Source organism: Aulostomus chinensis, chromosome 18 (assembly GCF_037954235.1).
Source record: "Aulostomus chinensis isolate RoL2024-O1b breed Wild chromosome 18, RoL_Achi_v1.0, whole genome shotgun sequence".
NCBI classification, from domain to species: Eukaryota; Metazoa; Chordata; class Actinopteri; order Syngnathiformes; family Aulostomidae; genus Aulostomus; species Aulostomus chinensis.
In genome coordinates this window covers 5392501-5412232 of record NC_141337.1, presented here as the reverse complement: position 1 = coordinate 5412232, position 19732 = coordinate 5392501, and the positions used below count along the sequence as shown (strand labels likewise).

The 19732-nt window shown below is 44.3% G+C and overlaps 2 protein-coding genes across 3 annotated transcripts in view; one reads left to right on the top strand and one right to left on the bottom strand.

Moving 5' to 3' along the window:
- Positions 1-13008, bottom strand: part of col5a3a (collagen, type V, alpha 3a) — a 52578-nt gene extending 39570 nt beyond the window's left edge. The window contains exons 1-4 of the mRNA XM_086185473.1: positions 12695-13008; positions 2713-2880; positions 2192-2405; positions 828-990 (exon numbers count right to left, since the gene is read on the bottom strand). Coding sequence (XP_086041599.1) covers positions 828-990; positions 2192-2405; positions 2713-2880; positions 12695-12782 — 633 coding nt within the window. The 5' untranslated portion in view covers positions 12783-13008. The remainder of the gene's footprint in view (positions 1-827; positions 991-2191; positions 2406-2712; positions 2881-12694) is intronic.
- The window catches only part of LOC147244810 (uncharacterized), a 10966-nt gene continuing 743 nt past the window's right edge, over positions 9510-19732 (top strand). Inside the window, exons 1-5 of one of the 2 annotated variants that reach the window (XM_086185478.1) lie at positions 9510-9570; positions 13749-13819; positions 13924-14016; positions 18864-18924; positions 19302-19477. In XM_086185478.1, the coding sequence (XP_086041604.1) occupies positions 13983-14016; positions 18864-18924; positions 19302-19477 (271 nt within the window). In that variant the 5' untranslated portion in view covers positions 9510-9570; positions 13749-13819; positions 13924-13982. Of the gene's footprint in view, positions 9571-13479; positions 13820-13923; positions 14017-18863; positions 18925-19301; positions 19478-19732 lie in introns of those variants that run through there. The other variant, XM_086185479.1, reaches the window with a different exon arrangement.

Sequence of the window (19732 nt, the reverse complement as noted above, 5' to 3'; positions counted from 1 at the left end):
CTCACAATACTTTGTTCCTGCAGCAAATGATTGACAGGAGACCACTGTCACCCCCCCAAACCTCTTCAACTACCATTTTCACTAAAAATCTTCTATTTTTGTTAAGTTGCTCCAAAGTTAGCGAGGCACTTTTGCAATGTACTCTGCTAATCCCACCATTTCATGGGGAAAATGTGTGTATTATACTGTAATATGAACAGGGTAATACTCTCAAATATAGCAATACTAACCCCCCCCCCCCAAAAAAAACCCTCTCTGGTTCATTTCTCACCAATGTCTTCATAATTAGAACAGGTTTGATATATTTTCTATCTTGACATCAATAAAAGTACATTACCCTGCAGCATAGGGGTCGAAGAGAATTCAAATCTGAGTCCCTTTGTTCATTCGGCAATAAAAATGTTCCAGTTAGCAGTTAAAGCTGAAAGAATCGTTAAGAGCAAAGTAGTTTAACTGAAAGGTCACGAGAGCAACCCCCCCCCCCCCAACAAGTCAGATTATGATGGTGGAATTTCATACAAAGGATACATGAGTAGCATGAAAAATGAAAAAAAAACAACACAATGTCTGTTTCATCTTCACAATTAATTCTGCAGTTAACGAAACGGGCAAAAACTGACCAGTCACGGTGCTGAGTTCCAGATGTTGGAATCACAACATGACGTCGTCAGGATTGTGGCTTTTCCAGCAACTTTGTCGTACGGTATTTGATTGTCGGTGACAAATTCGTGAAGTCGTCATCTTTGTGGCGTCTAGTGTTGCCAAATCCCAGACCCTTTGAAACTTGTCGGCAAACACAAGCTTCCGCACGTACAGAAACGTCCTACCTCAAATACGGCTTCATCTAGCAGCCGAGCCCCAAAGACGGTGACCCCCTCTGTGCTGACGGCGGCGGCGTCTCCTCGTGGAAGCTCCAGGGTTTTCACTTTCTGACAGTCCAGGAAGAGGGTCACAGTCTTGTCCTGCACGCTGTAGGCTATCCGATGCCATCTGAAAGAGCAAAGAAAGAAGGCGTGAGAATTAAGGGACATTTCAAGCTTAAAGGGAGGACTTAAGGGGAGGTTTCATGCAATCACTGCACGAGAGTCTTAGTCCAGGAACAGAGAGAAAAATGCACTAAAGATCGCATCAATATGACAAATAATAACATGCTTATATGCTACATTTTGTTGTTGCACCGATGCAGTTGAGGCTCTGGGTTTCAACGGGAACGAGTCGACTGATTTCAGCTGAGCTCAATATTTGATGAACCTCAACCTTGACAACATTTCTTTCATTTGATCAAATCTAATTTTTGCGCATGCAGATTTCTCTCCTGGTAACCTTTGAAGGTGATGATATGTTACTTGCCTGGAGCCTGCTCTCGTTAGCCTGAAATAACTGCCCAGCGTAGCAACACCTACCTTGAGGTACTTCACTTATTCTCTTTAAGGTTACTCAAGGCCCGGCACACAAAGAGAGATGAATTAATCAAACTGTGGGAATGTGAGTCCCGCCTCAAAGTTCATGGCTCGGGTAAGTTAAGTAAATATGCAGTTACTACACAGAACCTTATCAGCCTCTTCTCACTCTAACTTTCCTGTACAGAAGTTTGGTCGGTGCCTCACCAACTCAAACTGCGACCTCTAGGGACCCCTGTCGCAGCAGTTTCGAACCTGCACAGTTGTTGAATAGAGACGCCCTCTAGCTGCCATATAGGAAAGATAACCAGAGAAACAAGAAGGTCCATTAGAAGGTTCAGATTTAAATTTACTGCCAAGCTTTCAGTCATACAACCTTCGTCATCTTGGCAGCGAATTAAAACCTGAAATAGGACCCAAGTGTGCGAACTTCCTTAATATTGTTCTGGTTTCTAGCAACTTAGCATTTTTTTCCCCCCCATTTGTAAAATGTGGGGATTTCCTGGCGAGAGTCTGTAAATAGTATTTAAAAACAAAAAAGCTCAGGTTGACGGATGGGTCACACAAACATCAGAGATGTCACCAAGGGAGACCAGGGTTTGATTCCCATGTCCAACTGTGAGTTTTTGTTTTAAAAAACCCACAACTGTCCCCTTAATTTAACCAATATTACCGGAACGATCACAGCAAAAGTCCCCTATCTTCACTATTCTCTTTTTTATACAGTCACGAATACAGAGGGCTGTATGTTCATATTTAATCATGTGTGGTCTGGCGGAGGTGTTACCCACTTCCCATCAGCCAGGTTGATCTTCTGGAAGGTGGGGTACATGTCAGGTGTGGGCTGCCCGTGCTGGTCCTCGTACAGGAAGACAGGCGACCGGCCCACTTCCAGCCCCAGCTGCTGCACCCCCTGGTCGTCGTACACTGACAGCAGGAAAAACTGCGAGCCCTTTTTAGCCCGCACGGCAGCCATCAGGGAGAAATTCACCGGAAATTTTGAATCTGTTTGAGGAGATGCGAGAGGCTGTTAAGGCATTCAGGAAAGAACCCAGCATGGAAGCAGACGTTTTTTTTATAACATGCAGGCACCTCCCGCTGTCACAGAGAGACCTGAGTAAAGATAATAATGATGAAAAATATAACCCATGAAAGCAGGGAGCCCTCGCCAGGAGAGGGAAAGGAAGTTCAAAGTCAGATTTCTGAAAGGTTATTCTGAGAGGAGGAAATAGGACGCTTCTGAGTGCATTTCTGGAAAACCTTAAGTATTTCCTACAGTATGTGAAATGCTACAGTGTAGATATACCAGTACCAGGGAACAGCTGTTTGGTAGGAGCACTGAGCTGAATCTTTTTGTCTATTTTGAAGGCCAGGTCAGCTTCCTCCATCCCTTTCCTGCTTCTGCAGAGACCAGTGTTCAGGGCCACCCCCTCCATGTTCTCTGACAGCTCCAGCACGTGCAAAACATCAACGGGATCAGCTGGGAACGAAGAGAAAGACAAAACAGTTGAAGAAGGGGAGAAAAATGGCGTAGTTGATCATTTCATGCTCACAAACTGGAGCTTAGCCGGTGTCTTAGGAAAAGAAATGATTTTATAGAAGCACAACGCCCTGCCGCCTGTAAAATTCCTGTTATAATTCCAGTGTTATATTGGGTGGAGCTGACAGCACGCTGTGTTGTCAACCTTGCAGTAAATTATGCTGCAGTGACAGCCCTTTGTTGTCTCGCTCGGTTAAGTGCAGGTTGTTACCCAGCTGAAGAGCAGGGTTTAGTACGGCTGGAAGCTGCTCTTAAAAGCAGGGAGGTTTCCTGCTTCCTAAGAGTCGGAAGAGACCAACTCCAGGGAGTTGCGGCGGCAGGTGGCCAGGCGTCTGCGGGTGTTATTATAGGATAGGGGTGGTACACAGCCCCACCCATAATCCTCCTCCAGCACACCTGACAGCTGACATCTGCAAACTCTGCACCAGCGAGCATGTCCTCATCGTGTTCGTCACAACCCTGGACTGGCACAAGTAAGCTCTGATTCGTGAAAGCGTCTGTCATGACAGGCCAGCTCGTTTGGTGGCGAAGCCTTCAGGCTTTTTTTCTCCTGCAGATCAAAACATTTTGGTGAATCGTTAACTTGGGTCATTAGGATGGTGCTTAAATATATAAATCTATGCAGTATTATGATGATTTTCCTTAATCTCAATGAGCATTGCAACCCCCCCCCCCCATAGATGGCGCTCTCATTTATTTATTTTTTTATTTGCAGTCTGCTGCTGGTGTTATTAGATGTTCTGCTGATAAAGTGTTGCCGTCAGCGTTGGGATCAGAGCTTTGCGAGCAGCTGGTCTCCCACCAGCTGCTGGAGAGAGCTTGTACCGGGCGACTCAGTGCTTAGCATTCCAAGCATCCGAAATGAGGATCCGAAACCAAATTGCCTCCTATAGACCCCCCCCCCCACTCCACCCCCCGCCTTGCCTCTTATTCTGCTCATTAATTAAACGTGGAGAGAGTTTACCATTGCCCACATAATGCTTGCAGAATAGCACAGCATTGCATTTTATGGCATTATTTATTTGCATAGGAGAGGTCGTTTATTTCTAAATCGGTTTTGAGAGCTCACCCTCTCAGTGCCCTCGCATAACAACTGCTCTGTAAATAGGTTAAGCTGCGAAGTACAGCCTGGCTTGAGCCATCGAAAACACAAGAAACAAATCTATGGCCACCTCAGGGCTTCAATTTTGAATTTAACACCACAGTCATTAAAAAAAAAAAAAAAAAAAGCTGTGTAAATTAAATAATTGCAGAAGTTTCTGGCTTCTAACAAGTGAAACCTCATGCTGATGTGGAAGTGGTACCAGTAAATGTTCTCCCACAAAAGTGATTTAGGAGGGTTTGCAGATCAGATGCTTCCATCGTTACAGTGAGCCGCAAACTGCGTAATTGCCAAGGAGAAGTCGTCATTAACTTTACAACAGCCAAACTTGGTTAGAGAAGAAGGGAACTGACATGATTCAGACATTATTGGACATCAGTGTATCAGCAAGTTTACAACAGCTGATGTTTTATTAAAATATAATCTCCTCTGTCCTCCGAGGAGGCCTTTCTGGGTTTTGGGATATATGGAACTCTGATGAAATAAAAAAAAAAGTTTGACATTTTCTGGTCAATTCTGAGGCTTCGTCATCTTGAACGATGTCCAGGTAAAAGAAAACCCTAATATATATTTATTTTGGTCCTCAACACAAAAAAAAAAACCTCGGCTGTGTGGGAAAACAAAAACATCCAGCAGGGTGACAGCAGAGGAACGAGTGGAACAGCCTGGTGTAGAGCTGCTTCAGACGGGCAACTCCTGAAAAAAAGAACTGATTTTATCCACCAAATAAATGCACGCAGAAAAACATCAACGTTAAAGTACGTGTGCAGTATATTTGTAATATTTCCAGCTTTACTTTCATGGTCAGACAGCTCTTTTCTTCTGGTTGTGCAGTTTTCAGCTGTGGAATTTCTGTCATATTCCTAAGCAAAGGCAGCGCTCTGTCACTGCAGCTGATCTGCGATGCTGCATGGAATGTGTAGGGATAAAGGGGGGGGGGGGGGACTCTTGACGGTGACAGTTAAGCAACATGTAAAGGGATATTTGTTTTTTTTCTAACTGCCCGTTTGTTGGGTGTGAAAGGAAATGACCATTTCTTCAAATCTTGACCTTCACAGTGCAACGCTGAGCATCAGAGCTTCTGCTGATCTCATCTTCTCTGCATGGAAGATGCGCTGACCCACATCTTAAGGTAAGGCCGTGACTGCGGGTGACTCGCTTTTACAGCCCCATTTCAATAAATGCCAACCAAATATCTCTGAAAAGTAAGTCTAGCCGCATCCTCCAATGCCCTAATCAGCTGCCAGAGCTGTCCTTTATTCCCACCGCTAAAAGCTCCATCATGTTCAAATACACAAGCGTCTGCATTTCTGCCTCAGCTTGTTGGGGTCCTACTCCTTCCTCCAGCAGGTATTTCTGTCATTCTGATCCCCAGTTTGCTCCTTGTAGCTCTATGATGGCTCTTTGGGTGTTAGTAGCCAACAACATCACCATCTGCCTCTAAGTCTAACTCCATCTGTTTATTCATCCATCTACGTTTCCATCTTTCATGATCTCTGATCCATATTCATACTCAGGGAGGAGGCTTGTGATGTTTAGAGCAACATTCTGAATAATTTTGTAAATTTAAGTGTAGCCCGTCTGCCAGCACGTCCAGAACACATCCTGACAAAACAGCCTTTAAATGAACCGACGCCATCAACTTTTCAGCACGACCGTCTCTGTAGCTTTCTGCCTCAAATGTTTTGAGTTTGGAGGATAAGTGTTGCCCAAATCTAAACATGCTCCAGCTATTGACTGACAGGAGACTGTTGACCTCTGACACTCGAGAGATAACAAAGTCAAAATGTGAAACAGTGCTACAGGGGGAAATCTGGAAGAAGACGGCAGAAATTCCTCCCTCTCCAAGAAAAAAGAAAAAGAAAAAAAGAATCCACTTTCAAAATGATCTGTCAGTTAAACATGCAGGGAAGAATATGCATCCCAAGTGTGCAAAAGAAAAACTCTGGGACAAGTTTGGCAAGCTGGACACAGGAAAGACCCGTGCTGGATGCAACCAGACAGTTGGATACGAGCGTGACCCACATAAAGCACTACCACGTTTTTGGGGGAACATCCCCTATTTCACCATTTCAGTTCATTCCTTGGATGCAGTTTTGTCACTTTGAGCTGCTCCACATCCTGCAGTTTTCTCCCTGTCCTGCAGCACTGACTGTCAGCGCAGGCTTTGCTTGCATCTCATTACGTTTTGGGGATTTATTCATGTCTCACCAGTCAAATCATGTTGTCTTTTAAGAAATTTGAGTGTTAGATTAAGATCTTGAAGAATATTTTGATGACAGACCTCGCTTGCTCTGTATCGAGCGCATTGTCCCAAACACAGAAAACTATGGCTCAACATTTTTAAAATAGCATCATGGAATCACTGAGGACTGATGACTCAGAGTGTTTTCCAATCACACAAAGAGGTCAGAGTACATGGGAAGAGGCTGAAACATGCAGCCTTTCTGCAGACATCTGGCAATTCTGGCAGAACAATAATAGCAGACTGTATAGAATTTGATGCATGAGAATAACAATCCAAAAGTGCACACGTTCTCCTTATATATTTCTGGCTTGCTTTTCTTCACGGGACAACCCTTATTTGCCCAGCAGTGGTGCTGTCCGCACTTGTCCAGACAGGAAAGAGCGAGTCCATCTAACAGATCCTGCTCTATCTCTCAGAAATGCCACCAAATGGTCCACATCTGTGTATCGTCTCTGCCTGTGTGACACTTGACACAGCCCCTCCGTGCCCCGCGGCCGTACAACGCACCACCGCCGCAGACATACATGGGCATAATGTGTTCCCTGTGTTTCTAGAGCAAACGTCTCCAAAGACATTCTTCATGACTCACACCACCTACACTCCCAGTTCAGCTTGAAAATACCACTTGCACTCACACAATGCTACACTGTCAAAAACTATTGCATCTGGGAACTGGGGAATTTTAACAAGAAATGAAGCCAGAATGAATCTGGGCAATGAGAATTTCCCATAGTGTGTTGGGCCGCACCCTGAGATGAGTGGAGGGGAAAGACTGACATTTGAACTTGGAATCACAATTTCAAAAATATCTATGCATGATGTCTCGATGACAAGGTGCTTAACATGAGTATTTCTTTGGAACAATCCAGGCTGTAAAGCAGATGGTAATGAATCATTAGAGAATCGGGACAGATTCAGGGAGGGTAGGTGAATGAAGCCACACACAGTTTCTCCCAGGCTGGCCCGTGAAGAATCGCCTTAATCTAATTAGCAGAGTGTGACCCTTTGTTTTGGGTCAGGGCCGTGTGAGGACAGCAACAAGATGAGGTATGGTGAGATAATGACGAGATGAAAATTTAAACTCGCACACAGCCGGATAAGATAGACAGACTGATAGCACACTGGGCTGATAAGACACAGCAAAACACTGTCAACATCTCTCGGATTCCCTGGGAATTCGTCCCTCGAACGTTCCTCACTTGTGCACCAGCATATCAGAGATATCAGATTTAACATAGAAATAAAGCTGATTGTTTCCTGGAAGAATGCAAACTGAGAAGCAGAGATAATTATCACACCGGGTTCTGTGGTTGGGTCTGCTTCCAGTTAACATTGAGCGAGTGATGTTGTGCAACTCCTGAGATTTTTTTTTTTTTTTAACATATTCTGATTGGATGTGTACGGAAGCCCTGCAAGGCAATTGAAGAAAAAAAAAACAACTTGTCTCAGCTTAATAGTTTTCTCTCCCGTGTTTATGACAGGTTTTGACGGGCTAATCGTTCTCAGGGTTCAAGGTTAGAGTCAGCGTTTTTTGATCCACGTCCCTGGAGGAAAATCTGAAAACATGTAGTCCTATTTAGGCAAGTGGTGAGTCTCAGCCTTCAGCCTCTTGTGGCTGAAATGAGTACTGGAACAATAAACAGCCTCAGCAGCAGCAGCAACAACAACAACAAAATAGATTCAAAAGCCAAAAACTAAATGTTTGCACCTGTTTTCAAAATTTAAAAAAAAAAAAAAAAAAAAAAAGATCCTGGCAATGAATCCCAACCTTTTCTGTCTTGTTTTGCAGAATTTTTTAAGTAATGTAAAAAAGGTTCTTGCATTCTTAATGGCAATGTTGTTTTTAAACCACCAAATGTTTTTTTTCATGTAAAAAATGAAAAAGACAACCTTTTAAAGGAAATCTTCTAGCACCTGTTCACCAGCCGTAAATACCAGTTTATACCAGAAAATGAATCAACATGTTTCATTTTCTCACTTGTACGCGCAATAGAGTCAAGAATATCACTGGAAGACAATGAAAGTTATTGTGAAAGCTTTCATCAAGCCACGTCTCAGTTTCAAACACGCAGCCTTGACCACGTTATTAATATCACACAACTAGAATTTAGACTCAGGGAGTTACAGGGCAGCCAGTGAAGCCAGGTGATGACCATATGACCCAACCGCAACTCAAACGCTGTGGAGTTTGATGACTTGGCCATTAACAGGAATGTTCTTGTTCAGCTTACTGGTTTTTATTTACTGCAGCCAGAAACACTAGTCGTCTGTTGGAGGTGATGCTCTTTGCTTAAGATCTCAACAAACCCTTGCAGAAATTGCGTTTGATTATTTGTTCATTTTAAGATCTCACGCATGTGGTACGCATCATGTGACCGTGGTAGTATTTGGATTCGAACGGCTGGAGGGACACCAACCGGCCCTCGCTGATCGTGGTGATAAATGGGACGCGCGTGACGACGTCTGAACTCAACATGCCTCTGAGTTGATTATATTATGTATGATGCGTCACATCAAAGATGGCTGTCAGCTGCACAAACGCAGGCGCTATATTTAACTCAGCCAGCCCCTGTAATCCGTGCATTTCCTTGTCATAATTAATGGATGTACTTGTCTTACATGTTTGTGTAGTACATTCGAGAATTTTACACATGACTTCATTTGACAAACGAGCCAGGTTTTGCTTCTGCCGTATCGCCTTACTTGTTATGCAAAAAAAAAAAAAAAAAAAAAGATGGCGTGAATAACCATATAATTAATCACAACTTAAAATTAAACGAATGTAATATCAAATACTGCATGATTAAAAAGACGCAAATACGAAAAGGTCAAAATTGGAGCGAGCACAAGTACAATTTCACATGCAATGTAGCGTGCTGGGAGGGCTAATGTGGGTCAGTGGATGCGTCCAGTTGCTTAGGCTCATGATCACTGTGACTTATTCTATTTATTTTCTATTACAGCTGAAGGATTCTGGTGGAATTCTGTTACAGATTTCCCTCCACATTACATCAGCACCGAATTTTCCAAGCTCAACAGTTTGTCCTGCTCATGTTTGTTCACAGTGTGATGGGCCAACACGCCAAAAGCTGCTGGGCCCATAGAGAAAACACCTGCCCCTCAAGGCCCCTGACCGGGTAGACGCTCCACACAAACACACACGGACATTAACGGCCCGGACCTCATGAGGGGAACGTTTCTGAAGAACCCATTCCTCAACTGTAATCTCCACTGCGTGCCAAGCATTGACCCAATTTCCAATCACTATTCTCTTAAAGAGGTAGATGTACACAGTGAGTGGATCTGGTCACACATAGCAACATAACACCACTGCAAATGTGAACAATTCAATAACATTCAAGCCATCACTTGGAATGTAGCATGAGAGCGTCCCAAAACAGAGCATATCACCACATTACACGCATGCATACCGCATGTCATGGTAGCGTGGAGCCTGTCATTAGGCGAGAGGCAGGGTCACCCTGGCCGGGTCGTCTGTCCATCACAGGGCTCTCATACAGGGATAGACGATCAGTCACACTCGTGTTCACGCCCACGCGCATACAGAGTCTCCATTCACCTAACCAGCATGTTTCTGACATGCGGGAGGAAGACTGAGAACCTGGAGAGAACCCACGCAGAACAGGGGGAACTCCAGGCGACAATGCTAACACAGCACCACCGTGCTGCCCAAGCATTTTTCAACCTTTTTTGAGCAAGTTGGGCAACATAGTGGATGCTGGAGGGCTTTTCTGACCCAGAAGGAAATGACTGGGTGCACAACCCCTCAGAGACCCACCCACAGCCGAACTCTGCCTCTGATTGGCTAGTGCTTGGTGCCTTGGGGCATGTGTCATGAGATGGATGAGGGTCAAAGTCAGGGGATGAGAAGGAGTTAGTCCTTGCAGAATGAGTCTTCTTGATGAAGGATCTCATGAAGCTGACCCCCCTGGTGCAAATGTGCGGACCCTTCGGGGGTCGGTGTTCCCAGGTTTTGGGGATTGGGACTCTAAATGACAGCAGCCTGGTGTCTGTGAGGATGAACTACGCGTCGAGTCTGTGTATTGTCTCCCGGAGTACAGAAATCTATGTCGGGAAAGCTGTGACAACTCCAGCACGTACAAACTTCTGAGGCTCGCTAACTGAGATAAAGTGGCAGATGACATGTTGAGGGACGTCGCCGAGCAGTCAGCCCCTCTGATGTCTGCTCATTGCAATTCCACAGGAAGCATCTCCAACTAGTCCCAAAAGAAAGCTGCTTGAAGTATTCAGTGATCAGAAACACAGAAGCCTGAGGGAGAGGGGGGTTACAGAGTTTCTGCCAGCCAGATGTGTGTTTAATATTATAGATTGCAGTCCAGCGCTATTAAGAGTTTATGCATCATTTCTACATATTAAAGACTTGGGGGACTTCTAAGCAGTCAGAGAAGCAGCTTGAGATCAGACATAGTTAGGGTGGGTAACAAGGGACAGACGTCCACATCTCTGACACCTCTGATTTTTTATGTTATTGTACATCAGAGAAACACACACTCATATCACAGAAGATGCTGGCGCTGCAAAAGGCATAAAAATCGACATTTTCTCTCTTCCAACAAATGCAACTGCCTCCTTCATTTGTTTTCATTTGCCAGTAATTTGTTAGTGGATCAAAAGGGAACAAGGCTGGCTGTCCTCCTTTGGGAGTCTGGTGCCGGATTGGCAAGGAAGCTGGATCAAACGGGACACAGCGAGGGGGCTGTATGCACGATTTCCTCTCTGTCATACAACCAGTCAGGGGAAAGGCGGCGCTAAGCCGAGATGAGGGAAATGATGTAAATGAAGAGATAAGGCTTATGAAATAAAAATAAGCACTCCCATTTCCCAGACTTTGAATGCAAAAGAAAGAAATCCCCAAATGTGTTGGTGCAAAAGAACCGAGGATTCTAACACAAACTAACAGAGGACGTGTTGCACTTCCTCTCAGCAAACATGATGACGGGGCAGTGTCTCGTCTCCCTAAAACACACTTAGAAAACATAGGAGAAAATGGTCCTGCACTGCGACACACATGCACAAAAAAACCCACCTGAAAACATTATCAAACCCATGCACATATGTGAAGCTGCCTTATCGGCGGCACCATAAATCCACGCGCTTTTAAATCATCTCCGCCTCACTTCTCACGCCCTCATCGGGGAGCAGTCGACACCCTCGCGGCCTTGTCACTTGAATGTGATTATGTGAGTTAGCTGGTTCCCTTTGCTATCGCTCTGTTTCAGCCAATGCATTCCAGCAGTTGGTGCCAGCCATAAAGTGGTTGACTGTGGAGAGTCACCGTTGATAGCGTGGTACTTGTTAACCTCCACAGCTGAGGTGTGTCGCTCCTACCAGCAGCCGGGACGCTGCCAGTGGAAGGAGGCCTGTGTGGGCGACTAATGGCAGAACACCCAAAATGACATCCAGCATGTTTGTACAAGCTGTTTCTTACTGGCTATTTTAGAAAAGAGAAGAGAAAAAAAAGAAGGAGAAGGAGGAAGTCTCAGGCAGCACTTGTGGAAGAAATCTGAAAGTGCAGGAAATGTGAACAACACAGTGACAGACGGACACAGCTGCACTTCTTGCATCTGGACCATTGAGGGATGACACACTCCAGAAGGACAAAGCCGGGGTGGGCTACTAAAATATGAACTTATCCTGCAATAAAACATGTCAAATATGCAAGAGTGCCAAAATAACCATTACTAAGGCAGTAAGAGTGTTAGTGCTAAGCGCCCTCGCTTAAGACCTGTGTGAGCCGAGGGCACATTAAACAGATCCATGACAGGAATTTTAATCTACTCCGTTAAGTCAGTGTTCAGCCGTTCACCTCTTTCTCAAGCCAACGCGAAACTCTTTCACAGTAAACCGACGACGGTCACAAGCAAACTCAAACATGACATCATCGCGTTTCCCAAAGGTTCCGCACACCTGACGCGCGAGGAGGAGGAGGAGGAGGAGGAGGAGGAGGACGCCTCCCGAACTGGGACCTGAGTTTTAACACTGGATTTCAAATTATTGAAACTTTCCTCTAAACTTCTCAAAGTAATTAGAGTTGTTGTTGAGTGTCTTTTTTTTTAATCCCAGCCTGGAGCGGCTGTGTCTGCGGGGCAGCATCACTTAAATATGCGCGCGCGCACGGACGCGCACACACACACACACACACACACACACACACACGTTCAAAACCAGGACATCAGCCAGGAGTAAAACTGAACCTCGAGCAGACAAACAGACAGACAGGGAGACGCTTTCAACCTGACAGCTGCTGATGGACGGATGATTAAGTCTGGAGGAAGTTAGGACAACTTTCGTAAAGTGGCGCTGACGAGACCACGAGCGAGGTTTTGCATCTGTTAGTGCAGGTGTTCATCTCGATACTTTACCGGCTCCAGCAGTCGTCGCTGAGTGGAGTAGAATGAGTGCAAACAGCGGTATCCTCCAGCGTGCCCCGGTCCTTAATAAACGTTCCATCTTTCCCAGCGGAGACCCCCCCTCCCTCTGCCACCGCCACCAAAAAAAAAACAAAAAACTTGTCTCTGCACTAATGGTGATGTTTGCGGGAGCTACGCTGCAGCCATGCGGGCTGAAAAGCAGAAAAGCCAGCCGGTATAGATCCACTTGCTGGATTGTTGGAGAAGTTTTGATGGTGGCTCCCTTTCAGTTTAGCTCTCATTCAATTTCTCCCTCTCACCATCACTCCCTCCCTCTGCTCTCCTCCTCCTCCTCCTCCTCCTCCTCCTCTTCCCTCCCACAGGACGGTGTCCGGGGACGCACGGATACGCGGTGCGTCTTTCTGAATCATAAATCAGGTTTATTGGGCCTACTCAGGATAATTTGTTTGGTTTGACTTCTTAGACGTGGTCATTATCCACAGAGGCGATGCTGGGAAACAGGGAAGAGTTGGGACGATGGAAATGACTGAAGTAACTATTTTAGGGGAACAATGTCGAGGTATCTGTGCTTTATTTGGATATTTGCATTTTAGGGAACGTTTTTTTTTTATAAACTTTTTTTTTTAATTACATATTTATCAGAGCCTAGTATTAATTTGGATTTAAAGAAATGAAAAGAAAACTTGGCAAAACCTGACGAGGTGCTTTCACATTTGACGTCACATCTGAGCCAGAATAATCTAGGAAACCTTTACACGTCATTGGTTTGAAGACTGAATACTCCCAAGTACCAGAATACACAAGCATCATGTCAAATTAAGTCTCCATTTTTAATTAAGTACAAGTTTCCAGTGGATGCTTTTACCTGAGTGTGATTTTATGTTTGACTCAAGCAGAAAATAAGCTGCCCGTTTCCTCCAGCGCTGCTCCAGATGTTGTATGTGATGAATGCAGTGCCTGCGTAATCACAGTGGCTGTATCTCAGTATTTATTTCTTTATTTTCCTCTTGCTATTAATCCCTCTGAACTTTCATCTGACGGTAAGGAGCAGCTCTGGCTGAACCGTTTGAAGCTGGAGGATATTCAGCACATCCCAGCTTTGAACTTCACAGGTAGGTAAGTATAAACCTCGTCATCACAGCGCCTCGATCAGTTCAAGGGGGTGAAGCTTGTTGTAGGCCGTCCTCACCATCAGTCTAATCTCAGCTTGCTTTTTTCAGGCCGCAGCTTGACCACCGTGGGGCCGGAGGGAGGCCGGATCACCTTGGGTTAGAGGTCGATGCTAGCTGACCTTGCAAGCCTGGTCTGCTCTGGTGAGTTCAGAGGCAGCCCCACCTGGATAGAAGCTGTTATATAACAGCCTCTCACTAGTGGTCTCTCACCTTGTAAACTGCGCTGATAGAAATCAACCAACAATGAGCTTTTTTTTTGCTTTTTTTTTTTTTTGTTTTTTTGGCAGGCTTCAGAATTATGATGGCTGCATTCAATTTAGAGCAGACAAACCCAGGCCTGTTGTGTTGTGCATGTTCACACGCCGCACGCCTGCTCACACCTTCATTAACGTGAGTGATTACACGTGTGCTTTTCCTGCTGTACGCCAGGTTGTGGAGAAAAAAAAGGCCTCTGGGACGCAACTATCTCCACAAAACAGACACGTTTTGCACGCATTTCAGTAAAAATATTTTTCAAAAGACATTAAAATCACATTCTTTCAGGTACACTATGATATGAATATAATATTCAGTGTCGCAGACAAGAAAGTCTTTTTATAGAGCCGCGGCTGACAGGAGCAGGCAGAGATAATTAGTCGTGACAAGTCACCTCCTAATACTGCAGGGGACATCTGTCCCAATCGTTTGCCAAAACGTAAGACTACACAGAGTTGATCACCTGTGGAGGTTGAATACAATCCTGCCAGGAGCTTAATTAATTCAAGGATGTCTGTAGCAGTCAGTTGAGACATGCTGGAAGATAAGACACGTCTAACTGGAAAATTATCAAAGATAACACTCATAGAGTCCAAGCTAAAACAGGCCCTTGTAATGTTACTGGGAGCTGAAATCCCAGAGATCATTCAGAGACGATGAGCCAACGTTTAATTTCTCAAGGGAGACGTGAGTCAAACCACAGAATGAGTCAGAAACGGGCCAAATTAAAACTCACACAATTCTCTGTTTAATCCAAAAATGCTGTTCCATCAGTTACGCCCAACAACTCTTTTCTTAATGTTTAGAAACTGCAAAACATTGATCCACAGAAAGTTATGTTATTAATCCTTCATGTATTTGAAAAATAACAGTTCAAAGATAGTTTGAATAATCCGTAAGAGAGAAAAGATAGCTGTTCCTCAAGGACAGTAGGACTTTTTAGCCCTCTGTTTAGTCTTGCACACAGGAAACAAGGCCTGATGGCTATTTGTAACCCCTTGATACCTCTTGTTTCCATCACACAGGCTTGTAAAGGCCTTAATATTACAAGCACTACAAGATAGTCAAGAGAAAGGAGTTACAAATAGCCTCCAAGCTTTGCTACCTGACTATAAGACTAAATTGAGGGCTAAAAAAATAAAGAGAGAGAGAGAGAGAGTCCTATGAGAACAAAATAGCGCATAAGAACATTTCAGGAATGAGGCCCAGTAAGAGTACATTTAAGAGTGACTGGAACTAAAAGTGAGAAACACTGGAGGGTGAGACAGAAGGGGGTTTGACACTAACACCCAGATAACTGGACACAGTGGGTTGATCTGGTAGGTAAACAAAGGACCCCATGACCTCCCAGCGGCTCCCCTCTCAGCACCAGCTTAGCCAGCCAGAGTCAGAGCCACATTCCTAGCAGCTTTTAGCAGATAGTTACCAAGAGTCCAGTGGATAGTCTGAGCTCTGGGTGAGAAATACTACCAGAGCATGTGCTATGTACCTTCTTCCAGCCACTGGACGCGTACAGATAATTCATTTTTTGGACACAGGAGAGAAGAACTCAACATGACAGCATGACATGACCGTGATTATATTTTATCTTCGACGAAGAAGTTTCATCGTTCCAGATCGTAATAATAAATACATACAGTACATAGATTATCCTCTTCCGAGGGGGTAAAACACAGACTTGCCGATAAAAATAGCGTTCAAAATGAAGTCAGTTCATGCTAACAGGCGCTATATGCTAATAGCAGAGTTCGTTTTGTACACACTTCAAACACTTACATGTCATGTGCCGGGCCAAGGCATTAAATCACGCTCCATATGTGGTGGGAAAATAATTTATACATTAGCGGTTGGAAAAAAGAAAAAACACAGATGAAGTTTGGCAAGAGATGAATCTGTCACAGACTTTGTAGATGAAGAAAAAAAATCTTATCTTTGCTGCTAATTGTATTTTAGTTTCATGCTCCTCTGTTTTTATCTTCACAATAACATAGAATATGATTTCAGTATTGGAGTCTGAGGTTTATTGCAGACATGTTTGGTAATTAGAAGCATCTCTCTCTCTCCTCTCTCTCTTCTCTCTCCTCTCTCTCCTCTCTCTCCTCTCTCTCCTCTCTCCCCCTCTGCAGGTCATTGCGAGCTTTTCTTATCTCTTAATCACTGCGAGGGTGGAGCATGAAGTCAAGTAATCTGTCACCACCTTATTTTAGGCCCTTTGAGGCATCATGAACCTTAAATAATCCTCACGAGGAGCTGATGAACCATATTAGGGATTGTAAAGATATGCCAGACAGGACAACGGGCAAACATTGAGGGGAATTATGCATGAAGTTTCAGGAATTAGTGATATACGACCCTGGAGTGTGCCAAAAGTTGATTTGTGAGTGTTTGAAGGGGAAAATTTCTAATTTCGTTCATGTATTATGAAATAGCAAACCAACAAATCATCACTTCTTTTTTTGGGGGGGGGGTGACATCAGTGTAGAAGTGTAAAAACTTTATTGTCACCGAGGTAGTAATTTGATTTGCAACCATAAGTCCACACACATCATAAATAATAATTAAAAATGATATGTATAATAAATATTCAGGAGATGCTATCATTATAAATTAGCAATGAGCTATAAAACACTGTTTAGGAAACCAGCAGCAGCAAAGGGAATGAATAATGTCAGCTGGTGTACTTGAACCTTGTCCACAATGGCGGGATGCAGATGATATTCCTCATTCTGTGATAGACTTTTAACTTCAGATAAAAAAGAGGATTTTTAGATGATTGTGTTTATCACTTAGTGGTTTTCGAGCGAGTGAGCGTGTGCGTGCGTGCGTGTGTGCGTGTGTGTGTGTGTGTGTGTGCGCGCGCGGTGGAGTCCAGCAGTTAATCCATTATCATTTACAATTTATAGCCAAGTTTAAATGAACCTTGGATAACAAGCCCAGTTCTCTGTGCGCCAAGATGCTAAGGAACACCCGACATCTGTCAGCAATACTTGCCAGATGGAAGAACGACTCTGTGGTGGGACCATTCATGGTGAAAAAAAAAAAAAACAAACTTTTTTGTGCAGGATGGTGTAAAATGTGGATTTTCTAAGGAACTTCCAGAGAAAAGAAAAGAATTTGACATCTTTAACTGATCAAGAGAACAAGTACAAAGAAAAGGAGAAAAAAAAAAACGGGCCGTGAACAAATGCCTGTTTGCTCGTGGGGTAAAATGTAGGTTAATCCAACAGAGGCTGGTAAACCCCGGTCTGTGAAAGCACCTCCAGAGAGAAGTGAGTTGTGCTGCCCGCTGACTGCTGATGATCTAGACATCAGACGGCGGGTTTTCTTGAGCTTCCATCAAACCTCAACAGGTAAGTTCACCCGGCTGAGAGTGCAAAATGAGTGCGTCAGCCAGGATGAGGACCAATGAAGCATTCTTGAAAGTAACCCCCCCAGTTGCTGGCATGATCCCCAGAGCCAGACAAGAAGCGAGATACCTTTCTCCCCTCCTGTGTGTGCTGCAGGGAGCTGAGACCCAGAGGGACTTGCTGACTGCTAGTTGGCTTAGCATGATGATTGGTAGAAGATGGGAAGTGTCAACATGCTTGACTCAAAAATCATCAAATAGGTGAGGAACTTTGGACCAGATGACAAAAACCTCAGACTTGAAAGTTTTTATTTCACAGCCAACATTACACACAAACTTCGCTATATTAATACATGCAAACAACTCGTGTATTTGATGACTTTTGCTAACCAACCCATCCACTACCATTCACTGTGCTGAGCTCACTAGCGGTCAGATGGCCCCTCTGGATCTGATCTCCCTAATGCACTCACAGAGGATAGACAGGTATCCATCTTCTTGTCTTGCTCCGGGAAGGATGGCAAATATTTCCCCAAAAAAGTTGGCGTGTTCCCTTAACCAGATGGATGTTGAAAAGAGCCGTATACGTGTTGAAAGGAACGAGCCCGCCATCAAAAAAGCTGTGTGGAGATCAGATGCAGACGCGGTTACTTTAAATAAAAAAATTCCAAAACTATAGGAGCGCGAGAAAAATCGTACACTTTGTCAGTGAAGGGATCTACCGGGATGGTGTTGATTCTAATCACGAGAGATGAGGGGAGACTCAGTTACATCCCAACTAGGGACCAGGTCTGTTAAATGAGGCTCAACTGGCGACCGCACTCAGGCTCCCCCAGTTGTTCCCCTTCCTCTTTGCAGTTTGTGTCAAAGCACCAAACACCAAGATTGTGTTTTGATCTCTAAATAGTGAGGGGGTTTAGTTAGAAACACCCTATATTCAGAGGTGCTTAAGGTAAAAAAAAATAAAAAATTAAAAAAAATTGTGAAGCCTGAAATGATTCAAAACAGCATTCCTTTGAACTTCCAAGCGTGTGTGTGTGTGTGTGTGTGTGTGTGTGTAAGACATCTGAAATTGGGTTCTAGCTTTCCGTGAAACCTTTTTTCTTCAAAGTAATCTTGAAAAGTCACAGATTTACATTATGAAATGCATTTTTACCCTTGCAGTAGCAGATGAGGACCACATAAACAATGATCCGGTGAGACAGTTTAATAACAGCGTGTGTCCTTTGTTTGCCCAAGATCACATCTCACTGTTGCTTCTCTTTCTCTTCCCCTCTCTGGAAACCTTTGAATCACCTCTTACGCTACCCATGAAGAAATATCCTGCTGCAATCGCAGCTGCCTTCCTCTTTAGATTAACCGTCTCATTAAAATGTTGTTGTTTCAGCGAGGCTCTTTATCACCACTTATTCCAAGCATCTTCCTAAGCCTGAGGATAAAGGGATGACGTAAGTTCAGTGTAACTCCTTCTCTCCCTATTTCGAAGAATGACATTCGCTTGTGCTCAGAAATTCCTCACGATCATCTTCGCCATGTTGCTGGTCACCAAACACTCTCTGTGTTGTGTTTTGTGTACATGCTCTGCAGCTGTAGCAACAGTTTTACCCACTAAAACACTTTCCCCAACAAACCCTTCCAAGTCTTTGCACCCATTCTTTTCTGTTTTGTCCCCCCCTACTCTTTCTCTCTCTCTCTCTCTCTCTCGCACACACACACACACACGCACGCACACGCACGCACACGCGCGACCCCCAGCTACTCTTTTCCTTCATTTCTTTCTTTGCTTCTATTCTCATGAAGTTTGCATTCCACACCTCCTCTGCAGACTGCACACAAAAGAGCAGAAAGCGCCAATGATGACCTGTGGCAAACATTCCAGTCCTCTCTCAGCTCTTTCAGCCAGAGTCCTTCAGTCCCTCCAGCTGCATCCACCAGAGTTCATCTCCCGTCCCAAGCTGCAGCATGGAAATGCCACCGTCATGAGGGCCAACACACCGGCTAGTCAGTATGACATTATCGGTAAACTCTGGGACAGAAGTTTTGTTTCTCGGTTATTTTAAAAACCACTTGTGTCTTTGTTCATTGGTTATAACGGTGTTTTATAAATTAAAAACAGGATATTATCACCAAAAAAAAAAAAGGTTTATCACAATAATCTCACAACCCCTTTTTAATTACACGGAGTTAAAGACGCTAACTTGATGAAGTCAGCTGGGGTCCCAGCAACGTTCCAACAGCGTCTGCCTGTGTATCCTT